At 41.4% G+C, this 12,424-nt stretch overlaps 1 protein-coding gene across 2 annotated transcripts in view; it reads left to right on the top strand.

Moving 5' to 3' along the window:
- arhgap10 (Rho GTPase activating protein 10) overlaps positions 1 to 10,490 on the top strand; it is a 63,788-nt gene extending 53,298 nt beyond the window's left edge. Inside the window, exons 21-23 of one of the 2 annotated variants that reach the window (XM_071407468.1) lie at positions 4,352 to 4,435; positions 5,456 to 5,556; positions 7,315 to 10,490. In XM_071407468.1, coding sequence (XP_071263569.1) covers positions 4,352 to 4,435; positions 5,456 to 5,556; positions 7,315 to 7,403 — 274 coding nt within the window. In that variant the 3' untranslated portion in view covers positions 7,404 to 10,490. The remainder of the gene's footprint in view (positions 1 to 4,351; positions 4,436 to 5,455; positions 5,557 to 7,314) is intronic. The other variant, XM_071407469.1, reaches the window with a different exon arrangement.
- The last annotated feature ends 1,934 nt before the right edge of the window (positions 10,491 to 12,424 follow it).

Below are 12,424 nucleotides of genomic sequence, written 5' to 3'. Positions count from 1 at the left end.
ATTCTTCCCACAGTTGTATCAAGTTGGCTGGATGTCCTTTGGGTGGTGGGTCATTATTGATACACACGGGAAACTGTTGAGCATGAAAAACCCAGTAGCATTGCAGTTCTTGACACACTCAAACTGGTGGTCCAGGCACCTACTACCATACCCTGTTCGTGTCCCCCTCGGGACGGTTGAGTTAACATATGCTAATTGCATTAGCCTGAGGTTGTAAGTAACAACATTTTTTCCCAGGACGTAGACATATCTGATATGGGCAGAAAGCTGCACTGTTCAATTTACAGTAGCTATTAGTGAAATAATACCATGCTATTGTTGAGGACAGTGCACAATTATGAACTTAAAGTTATTAATAAACCAATTAGGCACATTTGGGCAGTCTTGGTACAACATTTTTAAGATAAATACAATGGTTCATTGGATCAGTCTACAACTTTGCACATGCAAAGCTGCCATCTTGTGGCCAAAACCAAAACAATTTGTATTGGCTGGAACAATACATTATGGCCTTTCTCTTGCATTTCAAAGATGATGGTACAAAAGACTCATGTTTTGTATTTTTTATTTGTATTATCTTTTACCAGATCGAATGTGTTATTCTCCTACATACATTTCCACAACCTTCAAAGTGTTTCCTTTCAAATGGTATGAAGAATATTCATATCCTTGCTTCAGGTCCTTAGCTACAGGCAGTTAGATTTGGGTATGTCATTTTTAGGCGAAAATTTAATAAAGGGGTCCGATCCGTTAAGGGGTTAAATCTTATCTTGCCCATTCACCCTCTGAATGGCATACACATTCCTTGTCTCAGTTGTCTCAAGGCTTAAAAATCTTTCTTTAACCCGTCTCCTCCCCTTCATCTACACTGATTTTATTTTATTGTAGATTTAACAAGTGACATCAATATGGAATCATAGCTTCCAACTGGATTCACCTGGTCAGTCTGTCATGGAAAGAGCAGGTATTCCTAATGTATTGGAAGTTAAGTGTATGTAATCATATTTCAATAGGAAACGCATTTTGTAAATGATTACAAAAAACGCTGTGTAATTTGAGGCTCTGATATTTTGGTTAACAAGACACCAAAACATTTATTTTCCTGTGTCTGGCTTAGTTGTAATTTGTTTTTGGATAAATCCATTTTCCACTCCGTTCATTTGACAGGTTTCTAGGGCAACCATGTTGAATACTTTCCCAACCATTTATCCTGTAATCATTTCAGTATCTATTTACTTGACAGGTCTTTTCCAGATCTTCATAATTGCCATTTCATTAATAGCCTTCCCTTGTGTAGTAAAGTCAACTTTTGACTGAATATTTCGATTTGAGTGTGATTTGAATCTGTTTAGTTTTTGCGTGTGTGGTGAGAAGAGTGAGTGTACCCTCGTGTACACACTAACATGCATTTGTGTGAGTTTGCCTGTTTTAGTGCCCATATACTATGTGTGGACACACCCACCTACACACATCCACTCTGCCCCCTTTCCCCCTCCATCCCCCTACCTTAGCAGTAAAGAGTGCATCTCAGCACCTACCCTCAGGTGGGTAAAGTGACAGTGCTCCTGTTCTGCTGTTGGCCCAGGCAGAGCACCAGGCAGACAGTGTGCTGTGTGGACAGAGACTGAGGTTAATGAGTGGATTTGCTGCACTGCAGCGCTCCGTACCCCATCTCCTCCCCCCCCCAATGCTGATGTGGAGCAGCTGAGACACCAGTGGCCCCTCTCCACACACACACACTGTCTGCAGAGCTATAAATCACCCACACCATCCGGCATCCACTGCACAGACTGAACCTGACTAGAACCTGATGGAGGGAGAGGTTGGAGGGGGGACAGATAGATGGAGGAGAGAGGCCATGTCTACACTTGAGTTAATGCAGTTTTCGTGTTCTGATCGTGGAATTTCGAACACGTCATGCATCTACACCTACATTTTAAATGTGTCTACCATGTCCAGATTCCATTTTCCCGCTATATTAAAATGCCAGTATGCATTCTACAAACCTTGGAATACTAGCCAGCTAACCTCTGTAGCAAGCAAAGCTAAATGGATTGCAAACGGGTTAGACTAACCCTAGCCAAACAATTTTTTTTTTCTCAATGTAAGCTAGCTGGCTAGCATTTGAGTCCAGCAAACACGTTCCTCACACGCTAGGAACGTATTTCCGCCGACTTTATAATGAAAGGTTGACTCTGTCCCAAAACACACGTTTTCTGGAGACTTGTGGGAGGAGTGCTGATGACGTGATTGCGTCCAGACTGAGGAGAAATCCACACACAATGCAGCCCTGACCACCTCCTGAAGTGGTCAGACAGATCTGAACACAATCACACCACAATTAGACTTTTGTGCATCGAGACCCGTCTATTCAATGCGGTCTTCGTATTCTGATAGCAGAAGTCATGGCCAGAGAGCGGTAGGGACAATGTATCCTCATTCCCACCTGTAACCCCTGCCCCCCAGGCCCTCCCAAGCTGCTCCCTGTAATTGTATTTTAGTGTCTCTATGGGAGCAGCGGCTAGAAGCAATTTACTCATTACGCTGTATTAGCATGGGCCCCGGGCAGGCAGGGAAGGAGGGAGGCTTGACGCTGGCTGTCCCCCTCAGCCCCACTGTGCCCTGGCTGGCCCTGCTCCGTCTCTGGAGGTTAAAGTAGACGCAGAGAGCATAAAAGAGTGCAGAGACACACTCTCTGCCCCCTCCGTCCCCCTACTTTAGCAGTAAAGAGAGTATGGCACAATACGACATCTTTACTAGTAATGGTTAATAGGATTGGTATAACTGTTTTAGGGTGAATGGTCATGTCTATAGGGTGTCTCTTCTCTTATATCCCTTTAGTGAACAGATGTTGTTATGGGCTGTGACCTCCCAGGAGGTTTATAGAGGACAGTTGAATTAGTGGGGAAGTGGAGGCTTTACTGTTAAGGGAATTGTTTTCCCCTCCAGTTACACTGTGTTCAGGCTAAAGGACCTCTAGTAATGGCTCTCTAGAACATTCTCTAACTTTCTAAGTTGGTGATAGTGTTTTTTAAATATTTTTTTTAGTGTCTGTCCTGAGAACAGTGGAAGTTGTTCCTAGTGGAAAAAGAGAATTTATGGCTCTAAAGAATGGGTCAATCGCATGTACTTTGTTCTTTTATACCATTGGACTAATCATACGTCAAATATCAGTAAAATAAGTGGTTAAAATGTAGGACAATGATTTTCAAAAATATTCAAACAGTTCATCATAAAGTGAGGACAGCTGTGAACTATCCCAGATTTGAATAATTATGCACCTGCTCTCAATGTTTTATTCATAGGTTGTGTTCCTCTCTCTGTGTGTGTGTTTTCCTGTCTAAATCTGCTCTTCCCAGCATTCTGCAATCAGCATGTTAAAGGCTGTTGAATTGTCCTGAGATGGTGTGGTAGTCAGACAGGGGGGGGTCAAGGGCATTATCAAAGAAACAGCCAGTGTTAATTCAACCCCAATATGAGACTAATGTTTTTTTAGATGATCTGATGAATTGTCAATTGTTTTTGTGATGACCCTTGATTCTGTTTCCTGCTGTTCTTCACAAAGGGCCAAAATGTCTCTGCTTTTGTTTTGCTCTTTCCTTTTTGAAACACCACTGATTTTGTCCTTTTTTTTTTAAATGATCTCACATGAATAAACTTGTGTAGAATTTTCTAAATGTGCCCTTCACTACAGAATTGTTTTTACAAAAACGGTACAAACAAAGGTAATTAGAACAAAACCTGAGTTTCTGTAAGCTTTGCCAAGGCTCTGTGGAATATTAATTGGCTGCGTGCGAAAGTAGCTAGCTGTTAAGTGTGGTGCTCTTCCCAGCCTCTACTCTCTGCCACACACTGTCCCCTGCTGAAATCCCCTCTGGCTTTACCCCCACAGCTCAAGGGCACTAGCCATCAAAACCTCACACTCTACCTCTCACTCCTGACAATTGCTAATGATTTCAGTGTAAATTATAGCAGTCATTTTGAGATGACTGTACTTTTTAAATTTTTTATTATGTTGGTGACTACAGGGAATTAAGCATGTTTAACTTCAACTTGAAATATGCGTTTGAGAAGGGAATTAACTTTTCAACTTAACGATGGCGGTCACCTAGACCTTCTCACTGCAGTAAAATAGATGGGAGGACATTAACCATTCAGTTAAACATGACGCAACAATCTGAGTGCATAGGCTTCACACAGGCCAGGGAAAAGACTAAGACCCACTACTGGGTGGATGCAGTGGTCACTGACATTGTGTTGGCAGTCCACTGTCTGGTGTCATTGGGATGCAACTGTAGGTATCTGGTTGTAGATGTTTGTTTGACCCTCTGTTCCCTCTGTTTGACTGCAGGGCCTGCATCTCTGTAGCAGCCTCGTGGCTCAACTCTGGAGCCCTGACCAAAGCCAGTTCTGATTGGGACAAGACAGTGGACGGGTAAGCGCGCGCGCGCACACAGGTATTTGAATGGACTCTGTAGACATGTAGCCCATAACTGGTATCCATAGCTGGGCTACCTACCAGACAAAAATATGAATTCAAGCTTTCAAATTATGCTGAGGAAATTGTACGTGGGCAATCCATTATGTTATTTAATATATACAAAAGGCCTGTTCCTCCAGATGCAGTCCCGTAAGAATACCCTCTATTCAAAAGAACAAATCCCAAAGTGCAGGTGAAGATTGTTGTGACAACTCGGCATCCGCAAAAGATTTTCAGTTTGAATAGATGTTATGTTTTGGTCTCCAGCGCTCTCCAACATTGTTGTTGTAGCAGAGTGTAGGTATATGAAATATTTATCAGGGTATGAGGTATTGAAGGCTGAGTTTTCTACATAGTTCTCAACTGGCAGCAGGCATTACTATTTGCAAAGGGGGCAAAACGACAACAAAAACCTTGCCGAATAAACACGTTGTTTTGTCAAGGCCAGAAAAGCATCTTCTCTAACCTTTGCAGGGCTATGCATGCATATAGTTTCGTAGACAACCCTTTTACCTCACATTCACTTTAAGAATGTAGCCTCAGTGTCTGTCTGTAACCACTACGGGTAGAATTTTTCATAAAACCGTGCCAGGAGAGGAACTCAGGACTTCCATTCGGCTGTTCTGTTTGTGTAGAAACCTGCTTTAGAATTGCCCCGCTCTTAATCTCAGTAGAACCATAGTGGTTGTCTATCGCTGTGGCCTGACGCATGTCTGCAGTCTGAGATGCATCCACACGGACCCTGTGTCTCAGAGGGGGACGGTGGTGTGTGGACTCGCTCGCCAGGTTCAGATAGCGGCCAGACAACAGTCCTCTTGGTTCGCGCCAGCCCCTGAGATGCCCGTAGTCCTTTTGCTCATTTTCTCCCTGCTGTTTCAGTACTGATCACCTAGCCCAGATTGGACCGTGAAGTAATCCTCTGATCTCCCTCTCTCCCAAAGCCCCGCCAGCTCACTGATTGTCTTCATTTTTCAGTGTCACCGGTGGCGGCGGCAAGAGAGCCATGGCGGTGTACCCGTGCGAGGCCGAGCACGAATCTGAGTTATCCTTCCAGGTCGGAGCAATATTCAGCGCCGGTAAGTGTTATCGCTCCAACGGTCGCTCACTCCGAAATCTCAAAGAACCGTGAGGGAACCGGTAACAGGACAGCCCAATCTGATCTTGAATCAGACTGAGGGGAGAGAGGAGGGGTAGAGATTGACTCTCCAGTCCATCTGAAAGGGGACTTGACAGAACTCTAGTCAGTCAAGGGAAATGGACTTCACACGAGTCTTTACAACAAGAGGATATGTAATTATGTCCTTGATAAGATACAATGCGTCCGTGGCTGGGTATTACCAGCCAATTATCATTGAGGGCTTACTCAACTATGCATATGGGCTGGGGTTCCTGAAGATGCAAGACACTTGCCTAGCTACCCATCCATATGCCTCTTGCCAAACTGATGTTTCTTCTCCACGATGAGTCTGGATTTGCCCTATGATTTCTAGAATGCGAACACATTCTGACCGTTCTGATTGGTCCCAGTAACCAATGGGTTGGGCCAGAGCCAGCCTCCATGATGACTTTATCAATTTTGATTTGTTAGAGATTGAATCGCTGATTTAGTTTGTTTTGTACAACTCCCCTCAATGACTTCTAGGATGTCAGATTCAGACTGAATGTATATAGCAATTTAATAGAGCAGAGAAATTCAATTCAGGGTGAGTGGTCAGGCAAGAGAGACACTACTAATAAAATACTATCTGGTATGGGGTTGTTTTCCAATTGAGTTTAACTGAGGTGTTTGTAACTCAGATGGAAAATATAAAATGTACGCCCTTGTGCCAATTTTTTTTGAAAAATATGATTCACTGTCTCGTATTGAGAATACAACAATCTCAAAGGCACACAGTCAGTTGGCAGTACATGGGTCGACAAATGAAAGAACCCTTGTCAAAAGAAGTGTTACAGTATGAGGGAAAATATGGCCAATCTCTTGACTAGAGACCTATATTGACTTGCGCATACCTAACCAAACATGGTCGAAACCTATTTTATCAATAATAGTTAATGGCACAGCTTAATTTAATATCATCTTGTTTTTTCCATCTCATAAGAAATCGTATCACATGAAATAATATACACCACAAGCAAGGGAGCCAAATATCACGTAGTATAAACATTTTAGAGAGATGGGTTAGAAAATACTAAAATTATGAATCAACATCTCAGCCCATTTCACTTTAGTCAAATATACAGAGTTTGGGTAGGAATCCATTGGTGCTGTATTTTGCTGCCAATTTACCTCCGACTATCATCTCGTATTCAGTGTGAAGATGGTCCGGCACCATGGGAAGACCAACTTAAACGTTTTCAAACATTTTGCAATACAGAACTAAAATGAAGAATTCTGATTGGAGAAGTCCATCCCTGTATGTCTGTTTTTAATCCATTTAGTGCCTAATTAACATGTCCCTGTTCTCTGAAAAGCTTCTCTGTGCCAAATATGTTTTATACAGCCTACAATGATACCCTCTTGAGTCATTCTCCCAGCAAATTGGGTACATTACCTGAACGGACAAAATGAGGATGACATGGCACAGGGACATTGCCATCACTTTCTGTATTTCCAGAGCACAAAGTTTATTTATTTCCACCACAATTTCATTGTTTGCAGAGATGATGGTTGTGTTTATATACTCTATCTATGCCAACTATAAAATGTCAACTATAAAGCTCTGAGCAAAACTTTCTCTCACTGACACAGCCATCTGTTTTCTAACACTGATGAAATGCAGTGTGTTTACGCCTATCTCACCCTGTCCCCTGGTACCTTCTGTTCCCATCTGCAGTGGCACCTTCCAGGGAACCTGGCTGGCTGGAAGGAGAGCTGGAGGGGAAGAAAGGCCTCATCCCTGAAAACTATGTGGAGATGCTATAGTCCAGAACCTTAGACCTTAGCCTGTACACTCTCAGTGGAAGACTAGCCTTGTCCCAGAGCTGTTTGTGCTGTATACTTTTATATGGTCATAGTCATTACCAAACATACCGAACCGTGGAAGTTTGCTATACAGCAAAACATTGTTGGGAAGACCGCACAAACAGATTTTGGATCAGGCTAGTGGAAGAGGGGGCTCGTCATCCCTGACAATCTACGTCTAGATGCTGTATGCCAAACCAAAGGGTCGCCTGGCCTGCCACCATCTATGGCTGTATCTTGCCCAACTCACCTTATACATGGTATCCATGAAGTCGATGTTGACACTCCCATTCTCAAATTCATACTTTTTCTTATGCCTTCAACTCTCACGTTCCCTGCCCGGCGACTACTATGCGTTTATCAACTTTAATGCAGAATAATAATAAATACCCCCCAGCAATGATGTACAATCATTATCTTGGATATAGGAAAGAAAGTAACATTTTAAGGTGCCTTACAACACCAAGACATAGTTGACATGTATTTACTGAACAGGTATGTTTGGAAAATGCTAAAGAGTTGTGTTCCGTGAAGAATGTCTGGAATACTCTTCAAGAGGTGCTTTGGTATATTATGATTTATTTAATTGGCACATTGCTAGCATTTTATTTTTTTACCACAATTAGCTTTTTTCTTCTTTTTTTTAAGTATGGTATCCACTGTTGTGACTGATTGTACAATTACATGCCATCGAGGCAGTCGTATTGGAATGGTTCTCCTTCGATCAAACCATAGAAATATAATTACTAGAACGGTTCTTGTATGTCTAGGGTACAGACACTTCCTCTGCATACTTGTTGACCTAGACATTCAATGATGTCCGAACTTAGACTAGTTATCGGGTCGTTTCCACTTCAAAAAGCACAAGGAGGAGTTCGACAGCACAATCTGAGATGGTGGGTGAAATCGTTTGTTGCTACAAACATGATAAGACTATTGTTTCTGAAATATTTTGTTGAAATATATAATTTGACCTAAGAATTTAAGATAATTGATTGCACCCAAATTGGCCATTTAAAAATAATAGGATTTAAATCATCTTCCTTAAATATAGTAACATCATTTGACCATAATTCTTCCTACCAATGAGTAAGACATGAGGAATCCAATAGCCACCCACATACCCCTCACACTCCTCCCCAATTGCACCCCAACAACCAGTATCAGTTCTGTCTAGCAAGTAGTATGGAGCTGCGGCCTTGGAGTATTGCAACTTCATCCTATGTAATGTGTTTCCTGTGAATCTGGTTAATTAACATGTATGGCAATTTTGTGACCCAATTTACTTTTGCAACTTAAGGGTAGAAAAACCAATAGCTTTTGCTCAAGATGAAACTAAATTGTGGTCATCCTCATTCAAACCAGTCCTCCATGAAAGCAATTCAGGTTCTTCTCTTAGGCTAATCTGTGTCCAGGAAACAGCCCCTCTGTGGTTTATTCCCTTTAAAAAAGGTCTGGATTAGTTTGACCATTCCTGGTGAATAAACATACCATTAGGCTACAGCAGTTCTAATGGTTTCAATGTTATGCTCTTCAATGGGAGAAGTCCCAAACACATACTAAAGTATTTTGCAAAGGTGTTGGGTTCAATGGTACTAGTTGCTAATCACACAACATATATGTTTTCAAATAATTGTATTAAGAAACATACCACTGCCATGCAATAGTTTTTATAATTTTGTTAGGGTTTTTGTCACATTTTAGTCACTAACCCATTCCTTCAAAGTTTTGGGCTTGTAGGAAAAGTTTATGAGAATTGCACCATAGGTGTTGCCCACTCAGAGCTGTCATTTGTTGGGTTTAATCATTAGGCTGCTAAGACAAAGATAAACTGAATTGCTTTCATGGACTGTCTTGACATGTGAGGATGACCACACAATTTGTTTTCATCATGAGGAAAAGCTATTGATTTTCTACCCAAAGTTGCAAAGAAAATGTGATTCGTTTAATAAACACGAGACCAGCAACATTTACAAAGGGGTGTGTCAGTAGTAGGAACATCAAGTTGACAACCTGGTACTTTCAGACTAATATTTGGTAAATAATACAAGTGATTTCAAATGGCAAATTTCTCTGAACGGGGGGGGGGAAAAACTGATTCAGAGGGAATACATTACATAGAATGAAGAAGCAATGCTCCATACTACTTGATAGACAGAAATGCTACTGTATAATTACCATTGGTATGGGTGGCTTTGGATCATTTTATTGGATTCCTCATGTCTTGCTCAATGATAGGAAAACCTTTGGTCCAAATCGGATGTTGGGTACTGTATTGATTGACTAAGTGAATCTTGTAAATTAGAAGGGCCAATTTGGGTGCGATCAATTAGCCTAATTTCTCAGATCAAATAAAATGTCAACAAAATTGCAGGAATGCTAATGCTAATCTTATGTTTCAAAATACAGAAATGGCTTGCTGAAAGGACATGGAATGAGTATCTAAAGTTCTAAAATTCTTTAGGTGTGACGATGTTCAACTCAATGCAGCAATGATGTATGGGAATGTGCAAAACAAAGTGGGGTTTTATTGAAAACCGGTTTTATAGATCCATATTCGACGTTGTTCAAAATCTTTCTGAACAGTTTACGAAAATTAGATAACTATCACATTTTGTATTATTCTGTACCAAATTGACTGACGAGACAATATTTTATTCTTACCATGACCACAAATGCAGTATTTTCCTAATCTTATTGTCTATGGCTGTGTATATAGTTATTTTAAAAGGCCACACAAAATGCCAAGTATATTCTAAAGCCCTTTTTTTAGTGGTCAATGGAATTAAAGTTTTTAGTGTTTCATCTGGAGTGGTTTTTACAATTGTAAGTGTACTAAACACATCACAATACTTTTATTCTATTGCCGTTCAACAAAGCCGGTTTCATTTTTCTAAGAGCTTTTGTTCTCTCATTTTGCATTGCAATTGAAGTAATTTAAGACAGTGATTCATGACATTTCTAAAGGTCTTGGCATCCATTTCAATTTTGTAACATTGGATGTCCTCTTGATCAATGTTAAATAAATAAAGACCTTTTTATTCTTTACCTCATTATGTATTCTTCTGATAACTGGAGAGTAGACGGACACCGCAGACTGAAATGGTCGTCCCAAAAGAATATTTGATATAAAAAAAGTGAAAGGCAACTCTACTGAATCGTTTCAATGAAATTTGTTGGACTGTCAGTACTTTCTGTGGAAGAACAATGGAATAGAATATATCAAAGGTTATAATTTTGGGGGCCTAAAAATAATGAAGGAATCGACGTCTTTGTCTACTGCAGTTTACTGAATCAACCTCTACCTGCTTGTTCTAGTGGTACAAATGAACAGTATCTGTTTTTTAAGTAAATTGAAATTATTTGAAGTCTTACTGAATGTTTCCTTTCACTTGAGTCATAGGCATCATAGGATATTCAGAAGACCATTTCTCTACAGACACTGCAGAGATTTTTCATCACTGATTCAGTCTGCTACAGCCCTGCTGTCTTTAGTAGAGTTGGTCTTCCACTTTATAATGGAGGCCTACTTAAGTCTGCATTATACATTAGGATAGACCGACTGAAAGCTCTAGTCGCAGTCTATTGCAGCTGTACGACTACAGTATTTTTTGATATTTCTTTTCCTATAAGGTTCATAGGTTATATCAACAGGCCACGTGATGTCTATCAATCCGCCACTCACATGTGAAAATCCTTGGGATTTCATCTGGTGTAATTAATGTACAAACTGCTTCCAGCAGGCCACTGGGGTGTGATGCAGTTTTAGATAATAATTATCACGCTTCGTTTGCCTCCAAGTCTTGCCGAGTTCAAAACAACAGGGAACTCAGAAAGCTGACTTCAGTGCATTCAAGACGGCTTGGAACAAGATGGGAGGGGTGGGGACTAGCTCCGACTAGGAAACATTGTTTTGAATGGCCAGCCAAGTCGAAAACATGGGCCTCTTTCTAGAGCTCTGACTTTCCGACCTGAAGATCACTGACGTCATGATTTTACCTAGTGTTATTTTTTTTAATCCCCCCCCCCCAGAGTTCCCAGTTGTCTTGAAAGCACCTTAAGACATCCACTCTTACGTAGTCTGTACTGGAGAGCAGGGCATGCCGACTGGCTGGGTCGAATGTTTAGGCTAAAAATACAGGGTGGTCTTTGTCCAGGGGGAGGGTAGTGTGGGTGGGGGGGGGGTAATGGCGAAGGAGGAGTCATGGCTCAACGTGCCCTCAATGACGATGGCAAAAGAGGAGGCTGTGACAGCAGTGGTTACATAATCAAACAAGGCTGAGCTATTGATCTGGTCAAATTATTCTCACTATCAGACTGCCTCGATACAGCCACTCTGTGTCCCTCTCGCTCTGTCTTTACTATCTCGGGCTCTGTCTTTACTATGTCTCTCTTTACCTTGCTCTCTTTCTCTTTTCGTCTGTCATCTCTCTTTTTTGCGTCTGTCCATCTTACTGCCTCACATGCTGACCAGACCGCTCGCTCGCATGTTGAATTTTGTCCCCCCACACCAGATGTGATCAGGACATGCAGATTGAAATATCAAAACAAACTCTGAACCAACTATATTAATATCGGGACCGGTCGATAAGCAAACATTTATGGCAATTTAGCTAGCTTGCTGTTGCTAGTTAATTTGTCCTGGGATATAAACATTTGTTTATTTTACCTGAACCAATGAGGAGTTGTCATGTGGGTATATGCTCCTAAAAACCAATGATGAGTTGGCATGTGGGTATATGCTCCCAAAAACCAATGATGGGAGAGGAAGGACTTGCAGCACATCAAGCGTCACAAATAGAACCAAGTTCTATTTTAGCACCTGGCTACTCAGATGCTCGTGAGCAGTGTGGGTGCAATGATTGAATGACATGCATGTGTACATTTATTTTGCAACGCGAGCGGTGTGGGTCAGCCTCTGTCTGCCCCGTTCTCGCTCTCTCTGTCTCACTCAGTGTCTGTTTGCTCCACTTCTTTCGCTC

This window comes from Salvelinus alpinus, chromosome 6 (assembly GCF_045679555.1).
Source record: "Salvelinus alpinus chromosome 6, SLU_Salpinus.1, whole genome shotgun sequence".
Classification (NCBI taxonomy): Eukaryota; Metazoa; Chordata; class Actinopteri; order Salmoniformes; family Salmonidae; genus Salvelinus; species Salvelinus alpinus.
This window is presented reverse-complemented; position numbering and strand designations above follow the sequence as displayed.